This window comes from Pseudophryne corroboree, chromosome 4 (assembly GCF_028390025.1).
Source record: "Pseudophryne corroboree isolate aPseCor3 chromosome 4, aPseCor3.hap2, whole genome shotgun sequence".
Lineage (NCBI taxonomy): Eukaryota > Metazoa > Chordata > Amphibia > Anura > Myobatrachidae > Pseudophryne > Pseudophryne corroboree.
In genome coordinates, this window is record NC_086447.1 from 881662790 (window position 1) to 881687432 (window position 24643).

The 24643-nt window shown below is 48.4% G+C and overlaps 1 protein-coding gene across 1 annotated transcript in view; it reads right to left on the reverse strand.

Annotated features, from left to right (window-relative positions):
• ZFAND3 (zinc finger AN1-type containing 3) overlaps positions 1–24643 on the reverse strand; it is a 363579-nt gene that overhangs the window by 35364 nt on the left and 303572 nt on the right. The window contains exon 5 of the mRNA XM_063918865.1: positions 13328–13492. Within this exon, the coding sequence (XP_063774935.1) occupies positions 13328–13492 (165 nt within the window). The remainder of the gene's footprint in view (positions 1–13327; positions 13493–24643) is intronic.

Sequence of the window (24643 nt, forward strand, 5' to 3'; positions counted from 1 at the left end):
GCAACACGGGTTCTGCGCGCTCATGTGCAATAACCCGTGTTCAAACCTGGCGATGTAAAAGGGGTATAACACTGTGCAAGTATTGCTGCAACTTTGTGGCAGTATACACTTCTATACAATCTCAAAAAGGCTTGAATGCAGATGCAGCAAAGAGTACACAAGACTTTTTTCTAAATTGGTTACAAAACGGTTCAATAAAACAGAATCATTTAAACGTCTGAGGTCTCGGAAAGGGTCCTCTGTGGTTTTATAGTCTTGTAGACTGAAGTTCTTTTTTTAATACATAAAGCCTAATGGTGGGAAAAGGAGTATGGGTCGTTGGGTCGACACAACTTAGGTTGACAGTCATTAGGTCGACCATTGAAGGTCAACATGGGCATTAGGTCGACATGCACTAGGTCGACAGGTGAAAAGGTCGACATGAGTTTTTAGACTTTTTTGGGTGTCGTTTTCTTTGTAAAGTGACGGGGAACCCCAATTTGTGCACCGTGTCCCCTCGCGGCTTCGGGCAAGGTGCCTCGCTCCGCTACCGCTGCACTCGGCACAGGGTACCGTTCCCAATTGTAGTCCACGTGGATCGTAAAGTATGAAAAAGTCCATAAAATTAAGAAAAAAAAGTGAAAAACTCATGTCGACCTAATGCCCATGTTGACCTAGTGCATGTCGACCTTCAGTGGTCGACCTAAGCTGTGTTCACCTAATGACCGTATCCCGGGAGAAGGACAGATGACGAGTGCTGGAGAGAAGGTTCTGTACTTGGCAGGGATGTAGGAACATATTACAGTTACTGCACTTCATGCACGCAGTTGTAGAGGCTGAAGCGGATACAGAGCACATTAATTACTGGGATAGGAACACGACAAGTGACGTTTGGTCACAGACATTATTTCTTGAACAAAATTTAACTAAATTTTATTTGACAGATCAGCCGCTTTATCGGAGAATGCCGCTCTAATTCCAAAATTAAATAATGCTGTTCTGGCCCATATACCCATGGTTGCTGTGGGTGAAGTCACAGAAAACTCAGTTAGAAGTCCACATCGCTTCTGATGTGTAAGTCAGTCATCCAACATGAGTTATAGGAGCAAAAGACTAATTGAACCATCCTGCAACTGGTTTCATCTGAGGCTTCCTCTCAGGTTAGCTTCCCTGCTATCCCTTCCTTGCTGAAAATAAATCTGCCTAAACATGCTACTCAATGTGACATTAACCCGTACGTGGCATCTGCTTCCACTGTCCGACAAAGACCTACAGTGATCACACCCATCAAGCCACACAAATCCACAACCACCCAGGGCCTCATGGTGACAACAAGCCAAGCAGTTCCACTTGGACAGACTCTACCTTATGTATACTTAGGTATTACTTTTCCCAAATTTGCTGAGAATCCATAGTCACTGTGATCTCAATACATTACTTTTTAGCCCTTTAACAGAGCAATGGGACTCTGGCTGTCTCCATGGTGACATGAACACAATGGTGGGGAAAACCAACCAGTGAAGTGGGATGGTCATTTAGGTCATCAGGTCTACAGCAATGTTTCCCAACTTTGGTCCTCAAGGTAACCTAGCAGTGCAGGTTTTGAGGATATCCAGGCTTCAGCACAGATGATTAAATCAATATAACTAAGGTACTAATTAAGTCACCTGTGCTCATGTAAGGCTATCCTTAAAACCTGGACTGTTGGTGTGCCTTGAGGGCCGCAGTTGGGAAACACTAGTCTATAGCATACTTGCCTACCCGAAAATTGGGTGGCACTCCCGGTCCCCCGGAAAGGAGGTCAAGTCTCCCGGAGCCTGCTTATACCAGCCGCCCAGCTCCCCCAGCCGCCCTACACCCCTGCAGCCACCGCTTACTTATAGCAAGTTGCGTCATCGTAGCCCCGCCTCTACAACAAAGCTGGTAACTGGTCATTGCAGAGAGGGGGGTGGGACTGTGATTGCTCCTCCATGCCCCCGCTCCGCCTATGCACCTTGATGTCGCGGCCCCTGTTGCGCTGACCTGGCTGCCAGAAAGTCGGCAAGTGTGGTCTAGACACACCAGACAAGAGCACCGGAGTTCTTATCGACAAGGACAGTTTGGAAATCTCCAGGTTCTCAGAGTAATTCCTACCACAGATAGGCTGTGCGCTAAATCTTAGAAATCGTAGCTCGAGATACATTCTAATTGAACACTATAACAATTTACCAGTCCTCATTCTTTGGATGAAAAGACATCACTAAGTAGTGTTTTCTTACAATGTGACTGTATATAATGTAACATATTAGCCAGGTCAATTAGATTTTATGCTGCTGAGAAATATTATCCCAATGTGCAAGTGTAGCTCTGAATGTTCTGAGAAGCACATTGCCCGTATAAGACGCGGCACGGATGGGGTTAACGGCTTGTGATACTTGCACGAACAGCGAATCCCAAACAATTAGCTATTCCTCTCACCTCTCCCAGTTGGCTGGATAAGGGTGCGCAGAACTCATCTTACAAATTGCTCTTTTGAAGATCAAAGTCAAGCGGAATTTGTCTGTATGCGCTGCAGATGAGATTGTAATTTAATGAATATTCCCCCCCCCCCCACCTCACCGTCGGCTTGGCACCGTTCCCACAGTGGGCTCTAGGGCAAAGATTCATGGACGACGGAGCAGGAAAACAGGGAGGTGTGAAGAATGGGGGGGAAGCGAGGGGCTTGGTGGCTGGGTCTCTCCTGAGCTCCTGCTTTGGCTTTAATTGGCACCTCATTAAAAAGTAATGAAAATGACATCTTCTGTTCTCACAGCTCCAGGCACCGAAAGCTACAAAGGGGCCGAGCACAATTCACAACACGTTCAATTTATATAGCAAATGCTCTTAAGCATTATTTATGAGATGTGATTTCCTGTCAGCACTTAATAACCTGTTACAGAGGGGAGAGCGGAGCGCTCTGCGCAGCTGCAGTTCCTTAGCCTTATTTTAGGAAAACAGAAACATGACAGAATGGTCCGTTACAGAGTTCTCCTGCTCATCATACTGCAGCATATTGTCCGTCACATTACAGCTCATTAGGTTAGAGATCCATTGCCTGCGACAAGCATGCCATTATTACGCCTTGGTCAGAGGGTTACATGGCCGCTGGATATATCAGCATTGCTTCCCGGTATACCCAGCAAGTGGTCACAGCGGCAGACACCTGCGGAGTAATGTGTAGGCAGGGGACAGGATTACCTGGCAAATAATATGTACAGTACATTGTAAAGGTCTAGATTAAATGTGTACAGACTGTGCACAGATACTGTACCTTACCACTGTAACAGACCTTTTATGTAGTTCTACACAAGCGGCAGACAATATAACATAGAAGTCAGTAGAGAGGAGCCAGGAAGATAATTTAAGGGACCCAGGATGACGTGGCACCCAAAAGTTAGGCTAAAACAGATACAGTGTGTGTACATATATTTATATATATATATATATATATATCTATATATCTATATATATGGACATCCCCTGTGCCTGGGTGACATAACAGTGATATACGGGACATCCCCTGTGCCTGGGTGACATAACAGTGATATACGGGACATCCCCATTGTCTGGGTGACATAACAGTGGTATACTGGACATCCCCTGTGTCTGGGTGGCATAACAGTGATATACTGGACATCCCCTGTGCCTGGGTGACATAACAGTGATATACGGGACATCCCCTGTGCCTGGGTGACATAACAGTGATATACGGGACATCCCCTGTGCCTGGCTGACATAACAGTGATATACGGGACATCCCCTGTGCCTGGCTGACATAACAGTGATATACTGGACATCCCCTGTGTCTGGGTGACATAACAGTGATATACGGGACACCCCCTGTCTGGGTGACATAGTTATATACGGGACATCCCCATTGTCTGGCTGACTTAACAGTGATATACGGGACATCCCCATTGTCTGGGTGACATAACAGTGATATACGGGACACCCCCTGTGTCTGGGTGACATAACGGCAATATACGGGACATCCCCTGTGTCTGGGTGACATAACAGTGTTATACGGGACAACCCCTGTGTCTGGGTGACATAACAGTGTTATACGGGACATCCCCTGTGTCTGGGTGACATAACAGTGTTATACGGGACATCCCCTGTGTCTGGGTGACATAACAGCGATATACGGGACATCCCCTGTGTCTGGGTGACATAACAGTGATATACTGGACATCCCCATTGTCTGGCTGACATAACAGTGATATACTGGACATCCCCAGTGTCTGGCTGACATAACAGTGATATACTGGACATCCCCAGTGTGGGTGACATAACAGTGTTATACGGGACATCCCCTGTGTCTGGGTGACATAACAGTGATATACTGGACATCCCCATTGTCTGGCTGACTTAACAGTGATATACTGGACATCCCCAGTGTCTGGGTGACATAACAGTGATATACTGGACATCCCCTGTGTCTGGGTGGCATAACAGTGATATACGGGACATCCCCTGTGCCTCGGTGACATAACAGTGATATACAGGACATCCCCATTGTCTGGGTGACATAACCGTGATATACGGGACATCCTCATTTTCTGGGTGACATAACAGTGGTATACTGGACATCCCCTGTGTCTGGGTGGCATAACAGTGATATACTGGACATCCCCTGTGCCTGGGTGACATAACAGTGATATACGGGACATCCCCTGTGCCTGGGTGACATAACAGTGATATACGGGACATCCCCTGTGCCTGGCTGACATAACAGTGATATACGGGACATCCCCTGTGCCTGGCTGACATAACAGTGATATACTGGACATCCCCTGTGTCTGGGTGACATAACAGTGATATACGGGACACCCCCTGTCTGGGTGACATAGTTATATACGGGACATCCCCTGTGTCTGGGTAACATAACAGTGATATACGGGACATCCCCAGTGTCTGGGTGACATAACAGTGATATACGGGACATCCCCTGTGTCTGGGTGACATAACAGTGATATACGGGACATGCCCAGTGTCTGGGTGACATAACAGTGATATACGGGACACCCCCTGTGTCTGGGTGACATAACAGCGATATACGGGACATCCCCTGTGTCTGGGTGACATAACAGCGATATACGGGACATCCCCTGTGTCTGGGTGACATAACAGCGATATACGGGACATCCCCTGTGTCTGGGTGACATAACAGCGATATACGGGACATCCCCTGTGTCTGGGTGACATAACAGTGTTATACTGGACATCCCCTGTGTCTGGGTGACATAACAGTGATATACTGGACATCCCCTGTGCCTGGGTGACATAACAGTGATATACGGGACATCCCCTGTGTCTGGGTGACATAACAGCGATATACGGGACATCCCTTGTGTCTGGGTGACATAACAGCGATATACGGGACATCCCCTGTGTCTGGGTGACATAACAGTGATATACGGGACATCCCCTGTGTCTGGGTGACATAACAGTGATATACTGGACATCCCCTGTGTCTGGCTGACATAACAGTGATATACTGGATATCCCCTGTGCCTGGGTGACATAACAGTGATATACGGGACATCCCCTGTGCCTGGCTGACATAACAGTGATATACTGGACATCCCCTGTGTCTGGGTGACATAACGGCAATATACGGGACATCCCCTGTGCCTGGGTGACATAACAGTGATATACGGGACATCCCCTGTGCCTGGCTGACATAACAGTGATATACTGGACATCCCCTGTGTCTGGGTGACATAACAGTGAGATACGGGACACCCCCTGTCTGGGTGACATAGTTATATACGGGACATCCCCTGTGTCTGGGTGACATAACAGTGATATACGGGACATCCCCTGTGTCTAGGTGACATAACAGTGATATACGGGACACCCCCTGTCTGGGTGACATAGTTATATACGGGACATCCCCTGTGCCTGGCTGACATAACAGTGATATACTGGACATCCCCTGTGTCTGGGTGACATAAAAGTGATATATGGGACACCCCCTGTTTGGGTGACATAGTTATATACGGTACATCCCCTGTGTCTGGGTGACATAACCTGAGTCTGGGTGACATGACAGTAACTTTGATAAGAAAAGGCACTCCCTGTCTGGATGACAGAACTGTGATGGTATACTACAGACTGTAGATTTAGGCAAGGCTCATAAGTACTTTGGGCTGTATTCAATTCAAGTCGGATTTCCCGACTTGTCGGAAAAACAGGAGTTTAAGGTCGAATCCAGATTCGACCTATTCAATCAAACTCTCGTGTATCAGACAAGACAGAAAATCCGACTTGTCGGAAAAAATGTGGATCGTCGGATTAGCAGAGGCTCCACGGCTTTTGTCGGATTCGCGGCCAAATCAGACAGGTTTTAGCCCCGTTCCCGACAATGTTAAAAAAGTCGGATTGGCATTGTTGGGAACGTCCACTGTCGGATTTGGCTGCGAATTGAATACTGAAATGTTGGATCCTTTCCGTCGGAAAGGATCCAACATCAATTGAATATACCCCTTAAATTCTTTTCTCATTAAACTGCATACATAATAATGTTACAAGCTTACCAGGCCAGGCCCTTCTTTGTTCCTGAAAGCTCTTGTATGCTTTCCCAGTGTTATTTTACATTACATTATTTTCCACTGACACTGTAACACAGCATTTCGTATGCAGATACAGCTGCATTAACACACAGAATATAGGTATGCCGCATATAAATTTAATCAACATAGTCTGCCTGTGCGTCTTATTCACATAGTGATGCGAATAAGATAAATTTTCAGGGGAAAAAGACGCTTGGTGCTGGCAGCTCTCATACGCCATGTGTGCCGCAACTCAAAGCAGAGGCTAGATGACAAAGGACTCATCTGTAAGGACAGAATATAAAATGTCTGGGATATATCTGTACATTGTATCTAAAAAGAGAATATAACAATGTCTGGGATATATCTGTATAATATATATAAGGACAGAATATCAATAACCTGGGACATATCCTTATACTCGTATATTATGAAATGTTTTCGCTATATCTGTATATAAGGACAAAGTATAAAACGTCTGGCATATATCTGTATATAAGGCCATAGTATGAAATCAAGGCTATATCTGTATATAAGCAATGCATATGAACCACCTGGGATATAGCTGTGTACTGTATATAAGAATACAGTATGAAATGTCTGGCATATACAGTATACCGTATATAAGACAGAGTATGAAATAATAAGAATTTACTTACCGATAATTCTATTTCTCATAGTCCGTAGTGGATGCTGGGGACTCCGAAAGGACCATGGGGAATAGCGGCTCCGCAGGAGACTGGGCACAAAGTAAAAGCTTTAGGACTAGCTGGTGTGCACTGGCTCCTCCCCCTATGACCCTCCTCCAAGCCTCAGTTAGGATACTGTGCCCGGACGAGCGTACACAATAAGGAAGGATTTTGAATCCCGGGTAAGACTCATTACCAGCCACACCAATCACACCGTACAACTTGTGATCTGAACCCAGTTAACAGCATGATAACAGAAGGAGCCTCTCAAAAGATGGCTCACAACAACAATAACCCGATTTTTGTAACAATAACTATGTACAAGTAATGCAGACAATCCGCACTTGGGATGGGCGCCCAGCATCCACTACGGACTATGAGAAATAGAATTATCGGTAAGTAAATTCTTATTTTCTCCAACGTCCTAGTGGATGCTGGGGACTCCGAAAGGACCATGGGGATTATACCAAAGCTCCCAAACGGGCGGGAGAGTGCGGATGACTCTGCAGCACCGAATGAGAGAACTCCAGGTCCTCCTCAGCCAGGGTATCAAATTTGTAGAATTTAGCAAACGTGTTTGCCCCTGACCAAGTAGCTGCTCGGCAAAGTTGTAAAGCCGAGACCCCTCGGGCAGCCGCCCAAGATGAGCCCACTTTCCGTGTGGAATGGGCTTTTACAGATTTTGGCTGTGGCAGGCCTGCCACAGAATGTGCAAGCTGAATTGTACTGCAAATCCAACGAGCAATCGTCTGCTTAGAAGCAGGAGCACCCAGCTTGTTGGGTGCATACAGGATAAACAGCGAGTCAGATTTTCTGACTCCAGCCGTCCTGGAACATATATTTTCAGGGCCCTGACTACGTCCAGCAACTTGGAATCCTCCAAGTCCCTAGTAGCCGCAGGCACCACAATAGGTTGGTTTAAGTGAAATGCTGAAAACACCTTAGGGAGAAATTGAGGACGAGTCCTCAATTCCGCCCTGTCCGAATGGAAAATCAGATAAGGGCTTTTACAGGATAAAGCCGCCAATTCTGACACGCGCCTGGCCCAGGCCAGGGCCAACAGCATGACCACTTTCCATGTGAGATATTTTAACTCCACAGATTTAAGTGGTTCAAACCAATGTGACTTTTGGAATCCAAAAAAAAAAAAACTACATTGAGATCCCAAGTGCCACTGGAGGCACAAAAGGAGGCTGTATATGCAGTACCCCTTTTACAAACGTCTGAACTTCAGGGACTGAAGCTAGTTCTTTTTGGAAGAAAATTGACAGGGACGAAATTTGAACCTTAATGGACCCCAATTTCAGGCCCATAGACACTCCTGTTTGCAGGAAATGTAGGAATCGACCCAGTCGAATTTCCACCGTCGGGCCTTACTGGCCTCGCACCACGCAACATATTTTCGCCAATTGCGGTGATAATGTTTTTGCGGTTACATCCTTCCTGGCTTTGATCAGGATAGGGATGACTTCATCCGGAATGCCCTTTTTCCTTCAGGATCCGGCGTTCAACCGCCATGCCGTCAAACGCAGCCGCGGTAAGTCTTGGAACAGACAGGGTCCTTGCTGGAGCAGGTCCCTTCTTAGAGGTAGAGGCCACGGATCCTCCGTGAGCATCTCTTGAAGTTCCGGTTACCAAGTCCTTCTTGGCCAATCCGGAGCCACGAATATAGTGCTTACTCCTCACCATCTTATCAATCTCAGTACCTTGGGTATGAGAGGCAGAGGAGGAAACACATACCCTGACTGGTACACCCACGGTGTTACCAGAGCGTCTACAGCTATTGCCTGAGGGTCCCTGGACCTGGCGCAATACCTGTCGAGTTTTTAATCATGTGGAAGACTTCTGGGTGAAGTCCCCACTCTCCCGGGTGGAGGTCGTGCTGAGGAAGTCTGCTTCCCAGTTGTCCACTCCCGGAATGAATACTGCTGACAGTGCTATCCCAGGATTTTCCGCCCAGCGAAGAATCCTTGCAGCTTCTGTCATTGCCCTTCTGCTTCTTGTGCCACCCTGTCTGTTTACGTGGGTGACTGCCGTGATGTTGTCCGACTGGATCAACACCGGCTGTCCTTGAAGCAAAGGTCTTGCTAAGCTTAGAGCATTGTAAATGTCCCTTAGCTTCAGGATATTTATGTGAAGTGATGTCTCCAGGCTTGACCATAAGTCCTGGATATTCCTTCCCTGTGTGACTGCTCCCCAGCCTCGCAGGCTGGCATCCGTGGTTACCAGGACCCAGTCCTGAATGCCGAATCTGCGGCCCTCTAGAAGATGAGCACTCTGCAACCACCACAGGAGGGACACCCTTGTCCTTGGTGACAGGGTTATCCGCTGATGCATCTGAAGATGCTACCCGGACCATTTGTCCAGCAGGTCCCACTGGAAAGTTCTTGCGTGGAATCTGCCAAATGGGATTGCTTCGTAGGAAGCCCCCATTTTACCCAGAACCCTTGTGCATTGATGCACTGAGACTTGGCTCGGTTTGAGGAGGTTCCTGACTAGCTCGGATAACTCCCTGGCTTTCTCCTCTGGGAGAAACACCTTTTTCTGGACTGTGTCCAGGATCATCCCTAGGAACAGAAGACACGTCGACGGAACCAGCTGCGATTTTGGAATATTGAGAATCCAATCGTGCTGCCGCAACACTATCTGAGATAGTGCTACACCGACCTCCAACTGTTCCCTGGATCTTACCCTTATCAGGGAATCGTCCAAGTAAGGGATAACTAAAATTCCCTTCCTTCGAAGGAACATCATCATTTCGGCCATTACCTTGGTAAAGACCCGGGGTGCCGTGGACCATCCCTACGGCAGCGTCTGAACTGATAGTGACAGTTCTGTACCATAAACCTGAGGTACCCTTGGTGAGAAGGGTAAATTTTGACATGAAGGTAAGCATCCTTGATGTCCCGAGACATCATGTAGTCCACTTCTTCCAGGTTCGCAATCACTGCTCTGAGTGACTCAATCTTGAATTTGAACCTCTGTATGTAAGTGTTCAAAGATTTTAGATTTTAGAATTGGTCTCACCGAGCCGTCTGGCTTCGGTACCACAATAGTGTGGAATAATACCCCGTTCCCTGTTGCAGGAGGGGTACCTTGATTATCACCTGCTGGGAATACAGCTTGTGAATGGCTTCCAAAACTGCCTCCCTGTCCGAGGGAGACGTCGGTAAAGTCGACTTTTGGAAACGGCGAGGGGGAGACGTCTCGAATTCCAATATGTACCCCTGAGATATTACCTGAAGGATCCAGGGGTCTACTTGCGAGTGAGCCCACTGCGCACTGAAATTCATTGAGAACGGGCCCCCACCGTGCCTGAGCTTGTAAAGCCCTAGCGTCATACTGAGGGCTTGGCAGAGGCTGGAAAGGGTTTCTGTTCCTGGGAACTGGCTGATCTCTGCAGCCTTTTTCCTCTCCCTCTGTCACGAGCAGAAAAGAGGAACCTTTTGTCCGCTTGCCAACAAAGGACTGCGCCTGATAATACGGCGTCTTATTTTGAGAGGCGACCTGGGGTACAAACGTGGATTTCCCAGCTGTTGCCGTGGCCACCAGGTCTAAAAGACCGACCCCAAATGTCCCCTTTCAAAGGCAATACTTCCAAATGACGTTTGGAATCCGCATCACCTGACCATTTTACTGGTAGAATTGGACAACGCACTTATACTTGATGCCAGTCGGCAATTATTCCGCTGTGCGTCATGCATATATAGAAATGCATCTTTTAAATGCTCTATAGGCAATAATATACTATCCTTATCTAGGATATCAATATTTCCAGTCAGGGAATCCGACCATGCCAACCCAGCACTGTCCAGGCTGAGGCGATAGCTGGTCGCAGTATAACACCAGTATGTGTGTAAATACCTTTTTTTGGATACCCTCCTGCTTTCTATCAGCAGGATCCTTAAGAGCGGCCATCTCATGAGAGGGTAGAGCCCTTGTTCTTACAAGCGTGTGAGCGCCTTATCCCCCCTAGGGGGTGTTTCCCAATGCATCCTAACCTCTGGCGGGAAAGGGTATGCAGCCAATACTTTTTAAGAAATTATTAATTGTTATCGGGGGGAAACCCACGCATCATCACACATTTTATTTCTCAGATTCAGGAAAACTACAGGTAGTTTTTCCCTCACCGAACATAATACCCCCTTTTTTTTGGTGGTACTCGTATTATCAGAAATGTATAAAACATTTTCCATTGTCTCAATCATGTAACGTGTGGCCCTACTGGAAATCACGGTTGTCTCTTCACCGTCGACACAGGAGTCAGTATCCGTGTCGGCGTCTGTATCTGCCATCTGCCTGACGGCCTATGAGACGTCTGGACAGGCACAAGCTGAGTAGCCAGCTGTCTCATGTCAACCACTGTTTTTTTATATAGAGCTGACACTGTCACGTAATTTTCAACAGTACATCCACTCAGGTATCGACCCCCTAGGGGGTGACATCACTGTTACAGACACTCTGCTCCGCCTCCACATCATTTTCCTCCTCATACATGTCGACACACACGTACCGACACCCAGCACACACACAGGGAATGCTCTGATAGAGGACAGGACCCACTTAGCCCTTTGGGGAGACAGAGGGAGAGTTTGCCAGCACACACCAGAGCGCTATATATGTATAGGGACAACCTTACAATAAGTGTCTATCCCTTATAGCTGCTTATATCTGTTATTTTGCCAAATAAGTGCCCCCCTCTCTTTTTTACCCTGTTTCTGTAGTTGCAGGATGCAGGGGAGATTCTGGGAGCCTTCCTACCAGCGGAGCTGTGTGGGAAAAATGGCGCTGTGTGCTGAGGAGATAGGCCCCGCCCCCTTCACGGCGGGCTCTTCTCCCGCTTTTTACTGGAAAACTGGCAGGGGTTAAATACATCCATATAGCCCAGGAGCTATATGTGATGTATTTTTCGCCAACTAAGGTAAATTCATTGCTTCCCAGGACGCCCCCCCCCAGCGTCCTGCACCCTCAGTGACCGGAGTGTGAAGTGTGCTGAGAGCAATGGCGCACAGCTGCAGTGCTGTGCGCTACCTTATGAAGACAGGAAAGTCTTCTGCCGCCGATTTATGGACCTCTTCTTGCTTCAGCATCTGTAAGGGGGCCGGCGGCGCGGCTCCGGGACCCATCCATGGCTGGGCCTGTGATCGTCCCTCTGGAGCTAATGTCCAGTAGCCTAAGAAACCCAATCCACTCTGCACGCAGGTGAGTTCGTTTCTCTCCCCTAAGTCCCTCGATGCAGTGAGCCTGTTGCCAGCAGGTCTCACTGAAAATAAAAAACCTATTTAAACTTTTACTCTAAGCAGCTCAGGAGAGCCACCTAGATTGCACCCTTCTCGTTCGGGCACAAAATCTAACTGAGGCTTGGAGGAGGGTCATAGGGGGAGGAGCCAGTGCACACCAGCTAGTCCTAAAGCTTTTACTTTGTGCCCAGTCTCCTGCGGAGCCGCTATTCTCCATGGTCCTTTCGGAGTCCCCAGCATCCACTAGGACGTTAGAGAAATCTGTGATATTTCTGTATATAAGACCAGCATATGAAACGCCGGGGATAGAGACATCAGCCATTGTACCATCCGCAGTGCGCTGAGGTTCCTGCGATATAATGACTTTAATAACGATGTCATTCCTGGGATGAGAGTTTGGACTGTGCTCATTAAACGTTGCCTAAAGAGTCCAGTGTAGGAGACAACACAGATGTGGGGAGAAGACAATTCCTGGGGGCTCTATTTATTTCACACACTGTTTAGGGCAACTGCATATTAGCAAATTAATGATACAATTTCACAATCTCATTAATAGAATTTTTAGGTTTCAGGCTAAACCATTGTGATGAATGTTTTATAGTAATTACTGAGCTATAAACAGAAATTTATTAGTCCAGTGACCCTGAAAATGAACCCAATAGAATAGGGATAAAACTTTTGCTGTACGAGGAAAACTTTTGTCTGTGTGCGGAGTATTTATGTTGTTAGTAACAGAGGATGGGAAGGTTTCATTCTTGTTTAGCAGCACACTTATACAATGCAGTGCATCTGACTTCAGTTATGGCTGGTGTAACGGAAGCTCTCTATATAACGTTCCGGCACTCACCACAGCGACACGACCCCAACTCCTGTTGTACCAACTCCAGTTTTATTTGGCAGCGGAAGCAGCGACGGCGGCTCTTCTGTTTGGAGCGGCTACTGTCGGGCCCATCCTCGCTGTCTAGTAGCCGAGGTCGTTTCATGGGAGAAGCGTCATCTTCTGACTGGGAATCTGGAACAATAAACAGTGATTGCTTCATGAGGTTATAGAACGACTGTTTTATGGCTTGTGACTGGAGTTTACAGAAGGTTGAAGAAAGACTAAGAATGAGGTGACTTACACGAGTACCTGCAGCAATCATGCCATATTAACTTAAAGTGCAATTGGTAACTACAGTACACAGAGTTGTGGTCTCAATATGCAAGAGAATGCAGCCTAACAGGTCACTAAGAGCCACTGACTGTGCAGCCTATCATTTCAATGGTAAACAGTGACATCACCAAGAACGCTGCCTATCAGTGCACTAGGATTCAGTGACATCACTGGAATTACAGCCTATCACTTTGCTGGAAAAATTACGGAGAATGCAGACCATTATTTTTTTCAGGAACTAATGACATCTCAAAGAATACTATCATGTAATCAGGAAACAATTACATCATCAAGAATACAGCCCATCATGTAACCAGGAACCAGTGACATCATCAAGAATGAAAACCATCACTAAAATGAAGTGACATCATTTCACCAGTGACATTACCTAGAATGCAGGCTATCCATTCCCTAGAAACCAGGCCCGAGATGAGGAGACGAGTCTCTAGCCTCAGTCGACTCCATCTGAGCTACAGAAGAGAGGAGCTCGCTGTGGTAGAAGCCAATGACATAGGAGGCTCCAGGTTAATGGATAGGCTATGTTCTTACAAATACCACTTCATCCCACGACATAGCACAATCTACACATATGTATATGGGTTCAGTATGATTTACCGACGGACACAGTAACGACGGTCATAATCCCGTCAGCCACTGACCTAGTCAAAATACCGACACGGTCAAAGTACAGACATCCATTATGCTGACATGTTCAAAATGCAGAAAGTCAGAATACCAACATCTGAAATGCAGACATGTCAGAATACCGACATGAGTTTTTCTGTTGTTTTTTTTGTCAGTGTCAACATAGGTCGACATGGACACCGTCTAAGTGGTACGCGTCCCCTCGCATGGCTCGCTGCGCTCGGCACACTATTATATTCCGCCATCAGGTCCACTGGGATGGTAAAGTATGATCAAGTCTGTTTTTGGGCAAAAATTCCTTCAAAAACGCATATCGACATTTTGACACTTCGCCACTTTGAACCTGTCGATATTGTGTCCATTGGTAAATCAACTGCTACCCATGTATATGAGCCAGCTCCTATAAAATAGAAGGCATAAGAACCACAGTGTATCAGGACACAGCCTCCCTGCATAATAACGCACGGACGCCATCCTCAGAAGTGTAAGCATTGCAGTATATTTCTTCTTCCCTTTCTGTGAAAATAAACAATCCAATGTCCTCATCAGATGAGGGCTCTGAATCTTATTTACCATTCCCCTATTATCCTCTGGTGCTTCGGATTCATGATGTACGAGTCTCATGTCAGCAATCAGCTGGCAGTATCCTGAGCGGAGAGAGTACAAAGCGCAGTGTGGGGCTTGCTGTGTTTATAAAGAAAGTGCCTGGAACCCGTCTGATACACGGCACTCCTGCCGATGCGTGTGAAGGACAAACGCACATACATGACTACATCTCCGAAGGCTGTCTAACATTAGCAGGCGCTCTCGCCATCTCAGCCCCTGAAGACATAACAAATATATATACTGAGTTACGTAATTTAGGTTTTCATTTCTGATTTGTAAAACAACAATACCGGCCCTGTATTCTGCACACAGCAGAGGCCTGCCATCAGACTGCAGCCGAGGATCCTGTGATATCACCCAAATGCAAACACACAAATTCTAAATAAAGAGATCATATAAAAAGGAACAGAGAACGCTGACCAAACACAACTAATAGTGCCACACATCAAAGAAGGACTATTGTAAAAGCAGAATAAAACCCCAAACAATCCTGGAATTCTGGGTAAGGTATGCATTGAATCACAGATAACCTTTCCTTCAGTCACACAAATCCTGCTATAGCTATGCTCTCATGCCACCCATCTAGGGAGGCCAATCCCGGGCCATTTTTTCAATCCTGGGTATCGGGATTGGAAAATGGCCAATCCCGGGATTGACTTTTAAGTGTGTGGTCGCCCCCTCACCCCACCCCGCCTGCCCCACACACATACCATATACCGAGGGCAGGCGTGACCTCATGCTGTGCCGGGGGAACCGGAAAGGAGGAAGCCGGGCAGCGTCTGAGCGTCCTGTGGAAGCTCAACGCTAATCCCTGTTATCAATGTGCCACTGAATAGCAGCACATCAGCAAGGGAACACTTGCTATGTTAGCATTACCATAATTGGCCAATATGTGCGCAACCAGGTGTCATGTCCAATTAAACACCATCCTCCCCAATGCCTCTAAGAGTTGGCCCCTTTTATATGGAACTCCTTACCTACTGTACTGTTAACAGACTTTCTCTTACGTCCTAGAGGATGCTGGGGTTCCATTTAGTACCATGGGTTATAGACGGGTCCACTAGGAGCCGTGGGCACTTCAAGAATTTGATAGTGTGGGCTGGCTCCTCCTTCTATGCACCAGACTCCGTTTAGAAAATATGCCCTGAGGAGCCGGTCATGCTTGGGAAGATCCTGAAGAGTTTTCTGCATTTATTTTCTATTTTATTATTTTCAGGCAGGTCTGGTTGGCACCAGACTGCCTGCTTCGTGGGACTTAGGGGGGGTGCCGGACCATTAACCTCCCTAGGGTTAATGGTCCCGTTTCCCGCTGACAGGACACGGAGTTCCTGAGGATCCTATTTGCAAGCCCCACCACGGCGAGCGTACAGACCCGCAGCACGCCGCCACCCCTAAGAGCCAGAAGACGGAAGAGTGGTGAGTAGGTGGCCGGTGTCCCGGTTAGCGGGTCGCCAGCTGTAATGGTGGTATAAGGGTAGGAGTGTAGCGCTGCATGCACGCTGCGCTCCAGGCTTCAGATACACGGTGTGACCGTTGTGAGGGGCGGCTGGAGCCACTACTATTACCCACTAACTGGCATACCTTACAGGGGTTTTAACCCACTGTAGACTTTATTCTGCACCTCAGCCAGTATAAAACCCGGGAAGACCGCGTGCCATTACGGGGGTGGGGCCTTCACTATGAGCAAACCCAGCAGGTCACCAGCGCCATTTTCCCATCTGCAGCTTACACAGGCAGCCTGACAGGGAACCACAGCTCCTCCACAAGGACTCCAGAGCACCTCAGCAGTACCAGAGGGTCATAGCAAGGGGGGGAGCAATATTTTGGTGTACTAAGCACTATTAGGGTACTTAGTTAGTGACCCAGCTAAGTTTGAATTTTAGCTATAGGGGAGCTGTGTGGCTGGCTCCAATGTACTCTGTATCTCCCTAGAAGGGCTCTGTGTGGGTTAACTGTGTTTTTAACCAATTCCTCACTATGTGTGTGTGTGTTCTTTTACATTTATCATGTCAAAGGAGTGTGTATCATGCACAGCAGAGTGCTTTTCTCAATCGGGGGGATCTCTACAGTGTACTCAGGATAGTACACATTCTCAGGGTAGTGGATCAGAACCTGTATGGTTAGATTCAGTAAAAGGGATGATTTCAATTATTTCAAACAAATTATCCTAAAATGAGAAGGAGACGCAATATTTAAGGCAATCTGTAGATGACCTGATGAATAGAGATTCAATGGTTATTCCAGCGTCTTAGAATCCTGCTATTTTTCTGCAGAAGTGTACTCTGGCCCAAATTATGCAGGCTGATACCAATGATGATGATGATGTATCAGACCCAGAGGAGGGTGAGGTGGACTCGGTAGGGGCGGATGCAGCTTTATCACAGGGGATACAAGCCCTGATAGAAGCTATTAGAGATGTCCTGCACATTCCTGATAAGGTGTCAGAGGACGAGGAGGAATCTTATTTTAATGTAAAAAAAGAAATCCTCAGCTACTTTCCCTGCATCTAAGGAATTAAATTCCCTATTTGAAGCAACTTGGGTGAATCCTGACAAGAAGTTTCAGGTTCCAAAAAGGCTACTCACATCCTTCCCGTTTCCTCAGGGAAGACTACTCTCGAATCTCTGTACACAGCTGTGGGGGTGGCCCAGAGACCCACTATAGCTTGTGTGTGGATCTCTAGGTCCACTGCAAAATGGTCAGGTAATCTAATTGACGGGTTAGATTCCTTATCCAGGGGGGAGATAATTTTACTCCTTCAGCATATACAGGATTCCGCTAACTTTATGTTGGAGGCCATAAAGGAAATTGGTTTACTCAATACACGCTCCACTGTTATGGCAGTATCGGCACGCAGGGGCTTGTGGCTACGCCAGTGGACTGCAGACGCGGATTCCGGGAAAGGTGTGGAATGCCTTCCTTTCACAGGATATGTGGAAATCCATGTCTACGGCGCGTAAGTCTACATACCTTCCTTCCGCAGCTCCCCCGATTAGAAAATCCTACACTGCTCCAAGTCCTTTCGGACAGCGAAGTTTAAGAACAAGACCAAGGGTTCTTCTACGGCCTTCAAAGGCAATAGAGGTAAGCCCAGAAAACCGGCAACCGCAGGTTCACAGGAACAGAACCCCAGTTCTGCTTCCTCTAAGTCTTCAGCATGACGGTGGACTGCACTGCCTGGAAGACAGTCAGGTGGGAGCCCGTTAAGATTCTTCAGTCACAGATGGGCAGTATCTTGCCAGGATCCCTGGATCATAAATCTTATAACCCAGGGCTACAGACTGGAGTTTCAGGAACTCCCACCTTCAAATAAGGCTTACCAGCTTCTCAAGAAGCAAGTATGACTTTACAGGAAGCAATTCAAAACTGGTACGGACTCCGGTCATTGTTCCAGTTCCACTTCAGCTGCAAAGCCAAGGTTATTATTCCCACCTGTTTGTGGTTCAGAAGCCGGACAGTTCGTAAAGCCCATTTTAAATCTCAAGTCGTTGAACCCGTACCTACGGGTGTTCAAGTTCAGGATGGAATCTCTGAGAGCGGTGATCTCAGGTCTGGAAGAGGGGGAATTCTTGATGTCTCTGGATCTCAAGGATGCTTACCTTCATATTCTGATTTAGCTGCCTCATCAGGCTTATCTAAGGTTTGCATTACAGGACTGTCACTACCAGTTTCAGGCCCTGCCATTTGGCCTCTCCACGGCACCGAGGGTATTCACCAAGGTAATGGCAGAAATGATGTTTCTCCTCCGCAAACAGGGAGTGAACATAATTCCGTATCTGGACGATCTGCTGATAAAAGCATCTTCCAGGGAGAGGTTATTAGACAACATTGCCCTCTCAACTAGAGATGTGTGGGTTCGGTTTTACTCGGGGCTCGAAACGGCAACTTAATGGATCACGGATGTCACACGTTTTGGATAGCCAATAAGCAAAACCCAAATACCCGAGTAAAACCGAACCCGCACATCTCTACTCTCAACCAGTCTACTCCAGGATCACGGGTGGATTCTGAACATACCAAAATCTCATCTATAACCAACACGGAGACTTCCGTACCTGGGAATGATACTGGATACGGAGGCACAGAAGGGATTCCTTCCATTGGAAAAGGCACTGGTGATCCAGCCGGTGGTGCGGGATGTTCTAAGGAAAACCCGGATATCGGTGCATCTATCTATTCGCCTTCTGGGAAAGATGGTGGCCGCTTACGAAGCGCTGCAGTACGGAAGGTTCCACGCAAGGCCCTTCCAGCTGGATCTGTTGGACAAATGGTCCGGATCGCATCTTCACATGCACCAGAGGATCCGTCTGTCGCCAAAAGCAAAGATTTCTCTTCTGTGGCAGCTTCAGACTTCTCATCTGACTGAAGGCCGGAGGTTCGGGATTCAAAATTGGATTCTGCTAACCACAGACGCAAGCCTTAGAGGTTGGGGAGCAGTCACCCAGGGGGAACAGTTTCAAGGAAGATGGTCAAGTCAGGAAGCCATTCTTCCGATCAACGTTCTGGAACTAAGGGCCATCTACAACGCCCTTCTACAGGCATCGCATCTTCTTCAAGACCAGGCCATTCAGGTTCAGTCGGACAATGTGACGGCAGTGACGTACATAAACAGACAAGGCGGAATGGAGAACAGAGCAGCAATGTCAGAGGTAACAAGGATCCTCCTCTGGGCAGAAAGACACGCTCTTGCGTTGTCCGCGATCTTCATTCTGGGAGTAGATGGCTGGGAAGCAGACACGACCTCCACCCGGGAGAGTGGGGCCTTCACCTGAAGGTGTTCGGGTGCTTGACACGTCGGTGGGGGATGCCACAGATCAACATGATGGCCTCTCACCTCAACAAGAAGTGGTATTGTTCCAGGTCGAGGGACCCACAAGCAGTGGTGACTCCATGGGTCTACCAGATGGTGTACGTCTTTCCACCAATCCCTTTGATCCCAAAGATTCTCAAAAGAATAAAACGGGAAAAGGTTCAAGCAATTCTCATTGCTCTGGACTGGCCAAGATGTGCCTGGTATGCGGATCTACTGGTGATGCTCTTGGAGGACCCATGGCCCCTACCTCTTCGCAAGGACCTTCTCCAACAGGGGCCGTTCATCTATCAAGACTTACCGCGGCTACGTTTGACGGCATGGAGGTTGAGCGGCAAATTCTAGCCCGGAAGGGGATCCCAAATAGGGTTATTCCAACCCTGATCCAAGCCAGAAAGGGAGTAACGTCTAAACATTACAACCGTATTTGGAAAAGATACGTCTCTTGGTGTGAAAACAGGACAATTCCTGTGGCGGAATTTAAGTTGGGGCGTTTTCTCCTTTTTTTCAGCAGTCAGGTGTGGTTATGGGCCTACGTCTGGGCTGCATAAAGGTCCAGATTTCAGCCTTGTCCATTTTCTTCCAGAAACAATTGGCTTCTGCACATCCTACCTTCCTTTGTGCCTCCTTAGGCACCTAGGGATCTCAACGTGGTGTTACAGTTCCTGCAATCGGATTAATTTGAGCCTTTACAGGACGTTGACGTGAAGTTTCTTACATGGAAGGCCGTCACACTGTTGGCCTTGGCTTCTGCGAGGCGTGTGTCGGAGCTGGGTGGGGGTGTTGTCTTACAAAAGCCCCTATTTGATTTTTCATGAAGATAGGGCTGAACTCAGAACTCGTCAGGACTTTCTTCCAAAGGTGGTGTCTGCGTTTCTTATCAACCAACATATTGTGGTGCCACTGCTTACCGACACCGCAGTTACTGCAAAGTCCTTGGATGTTGTGAGGGCTTTGAAGATCTATGTGAAACTGACAGCTCGTCACCGGAAACTGGACTCGCAGTTTGTTCCCTATGATCCCAATAAAATTGGGTGTCCTGCTTCAAAGCAGACTATTGCACATTGGATCTGGCTTACTATCCAGAATGCTTATTCCACGGCAGGTTTGCGGTGTCCAAAAGTCTGTGCAGGCCCACTCTACTAGGTCGGTGGGTTCTTCCTGGGCAGCTGCCCGGGCTGTCTCGGCTTTACAGCTTTGCTGAGCAGCTACTTAGTCAGGTTCAAACACGTTTGCTAAGTTCTACAAGTTCGATACTTTGGCCTCTGATGACCTTCAGTTTGGTCAATCAGTTCTGCAGGAACCTCAGCACTCTCCCACCCAGTTTGGGAGCTTTGGTACATCCCCATGGTACTAATGTGGACCCCAGTATTCTCTAGGACGTAAGAGAAAATAGGATTTTAATTACCTACCGGTAAATCCTTTTCTCGTAGTCCGTAGAGGATACTGGGCGCCCCGCCCAGTACTTGGTTTCTTCCTGCACTGTTACTTGGTTATGTATTGTTGGTTCAGCAGTTGCTGTTCCTGGTTTAAAGTTTGGTTAGCATGGCTTTCCTCTAGTTTGTGTGTGCTGGTTCGGAATCTCACCACAATCCTTTTATATCCTTCTCTTAAAGTATGTCCGTTTCCTCGGGCACAGTTTCCTAGACTGAGTCTGGTAGGAGGGGCATAGAGTGAGGAGCCAGCCAAGTGCCCATGGCTCATAGTGGACCCGTCTATACCCCATGGTACTAATGTGGACCCCAATATCCTCTACAGACTACGAGAAAATAAGATTTTACTCACCGGTAAATCTATTTCTCGTAGTCCGTAGTGGATGCTGGGACTCCGTAAGGACCATGGGGAATAGCGGCTCCGCAGGAGACTGGGCACAACTAAAGAAAGCTTTAGGACTACCTGGTGTGCACTGGCTCCTCCCACTATCGCCCTCCTCCAGACCTCAGTTAGGATACTGTGCCCGGAAGAGCTGACACAATAAGGAAGGATTTTGAATCCCGGGTAAGACTCATACCAGCGACACCAATCTGTCACAATCCTGACTGTAATTCTCATATTTGGTGACTTACCCCTGCTTTCTGTCCTGGATCCTGTGTCTTTTCACTCACGGAGTTAAACAGCTTGTCAGCACTGAGTTTCCTGAGTTCTCTGCCTGAGAGGTAATCAGCTCCACCTGTGGTGATCTCCTGTGTGAGGCTGAATTCAGTAATCTAAAAGCAAGCATCCTGTGTTTTGCAGAAGTCCAGGCTTCAGTGTTCTCTTGGCCTGCTAGGCCTCATTCTACATCACAGCCTTGGCTAGAGTAGTCACATGACAGTGACATCACCTAATCCTGCCCACCAATCATCAAGGACCAGGAAGTATAAATCAGGAGGCTGAGTTGGAATCTGGGCCATTTCCTCGTGTCACATACAGCCTTGTGAGAGTCTTTATGCTGAGCTCCCTTAAGGTAACCATTGTACCTAAGTTCCTGTGGAAACTCTGTTCCCTTGTTCCTGTATGGTTACTTGTGTGTTGCCATTTGATTTCACCATTTCCCTGAGTCTCAATGTAAAGGCACAGCTGCAATGTTTCGTCTTAAAGGCACAGTACTGAATTCCATGTTCTCCACTGAAAACCACAGCTGTCGTGTTTCAGTTTTACTACTGTTGTAGTTGTGATCTCCAGAGCTCAGTACTTCCGTGCTTCCAACACCTCCGTGCCTCCGTGCTTCCAGCACCTCCGTGACTCAGCATCTCCGTGCCTCAGCACCTCCGTGCCTCAGTACCTCCGTGCTTCCAGCACCTCCGTGCCTCCGTGCTTCCAGCACCTCCGTGCCTCCGTGCTTCCAGCACCTCCGTGACTCAGCATCTCCGTGCCTCAGCACCTCCGTGCCTCAGTACCTCCGTGCTTCCAGCACCTCCGTGCTTCCAGCACCTCCGTGCCTCCGTGCTTCCAGCATCTCCGTGACTCAGCATCTCCGTGCCTCAGCACCTCCGTGCCTCAGTACCTCCGTGCCTCAGTACCTCCGTGCTTCCAGCACCTCCGTGCCTCCGTGCTTCCAGCACCTCCGTGCCTCCGTGCTTCCAGCATCTCCGTGACTCAGCATCTCCGTGCCTCAGCACCTCCGTGCCTCCGTGCCTCAGCACCTCCCTGCCTCAGTACCTCCGTGCTTCCAGCACCTCCGTGCCTCAGCACCCCAGTGTCTCTACGCACTCCAGTGTCTCTACGCACCCCAGTGTCTCTACGCACCTCAGTGTCTCTACGCACCTCAGTGCCTCTACGCACCTCAGTGCCTCTACGCACCTCAGTGTCTCTACGCACCTCAGTGCCTCTACGCACCTCAGTGCCTCTACGCACCTCAGTGCCTCTACGCACCTCAGTGCCTCTACGTACCTCAGTGTCTCCAAGCACCTCAGTGTCTCCAAGCACCTCAGTGTCTCCAAGCACCTCAGTGTCTCCAAGCACCTCAGTGTCTCCAAGCACCTCAGTGTCCCCAAGCACCCCGTGCCCTTTAGCACAGTTGTACCTGTTATTCTTCACTGATTCATCAGCGCCTTTCCAGTTCTGTCTTTCAGGAGACCTTCAGCGCCCACACGTGCTTCCTGTCTGCCGACCTCATCCTGCATGAGGAGAACTTGGATTCGGCCATCTCTGCCGCGGTTCCTCTTCCCAGTCACCGGAAGAGACCCCGAGTCCACAACACTTCCAAAACCAGGTCAGTGGTGGTATTCGTGTAGTCCTCCAGTCGCCCGCGCAGACTTCGCTAGCACCGGGTTCACAAAAACCTTAGTCATGACAGTAGGAAATGGCCACATGGACCCGGCCGAAAGTGTTAGTCTGACGCATGACCTCCTAAGCAATATTGCAGGACGCTTGGAAGGTCTGGAGTCGACTCAGCATCGATTGGCACAGTGTCTGCAGCGGAATTCGTCCTCCAGAGATTCTATGACCTTCTGCTCTAAGACTCCTGACCAACTGCAGATTTTCTACCAGATGTTACTACAGTTACAAGAACTTTTGCCTAGTATTCTCTCTGTGATGCCTGATCTCCTCAGGAATACTACCAACGTTGTTGATCCTGTTTTGTCCCATCCAGTTAATAGAGTCTCTTCCTCTGCGCAAGGGAAAGTTTTTCATCAGAGCTATCCACGGCCCAAGCTCTCTGAAGCTGAACGTCAGCGGCGTAAGGAGCTACATCTCTGTCTTTACTGTGGAAATTCTGGTCATTTTGTTAAAGACTGCATTCTTCGCAAGCCAGGGAATGGTGACAAATCGCAGTATCACAGTGCTCATGTCTACAAGTCATCCACAGTAGCCGATCCTGCTACTGCTGACGGGGGTATCAAGGTGGCTACTCGGAAAGAGACTCAAATTTATGACTGGGGTCCGGTGATTAAAAGACCTTATCCCAAGTTGGGTGTCCAGAGAAGAATATTCAAGCCATTTAGAGTCACAGAGGAGTCAGAGTGTCCAGCCCCAGGAGGGGCGTCTTCAGAGTGTCCAGCCCCAGGAGGGGCGTCTTCAGAGTGTCCAGCCCCAGGAGGGGCGTCTTCAGAGTGTCCAGCCCCAGGAGGGGTGTCTTCAGAGTGTCCAGCCCCAGGAGGGGCGTCTTCAGAGTGTCTAGCCCCAGGAGGGGCGTCTTCAGAGTGTCTAGCCCCAGGAGGGGCGTCTTCAGAGTGTCTAGCCCCAGGAGGGGCGTCTTCAAAGTGTCCAGCCCCAGGAGGGGCGTCTTCAAAGTGTCTAGCCCCAGGAGGGGCGTCTTCAGAGTGTCCAGCCCCAGGGGGGGCGTCCGTGTCTTCAGCCCCAGGGGGGGCGTCTTCAGAGTGTCCAGCCCCAGGAGGGGCGTCTTCAGAGTGTCTAGCCCCAGGAGGGGCGTCTTCAGAGTGTCTAGCCCCAGGAGGGGCGTCTTCAAAGTGTCCAGCCCCAGGAGGGGCGTCTTCAAAGTGTCTAGCCCCAGGAGGGGCGTCTTC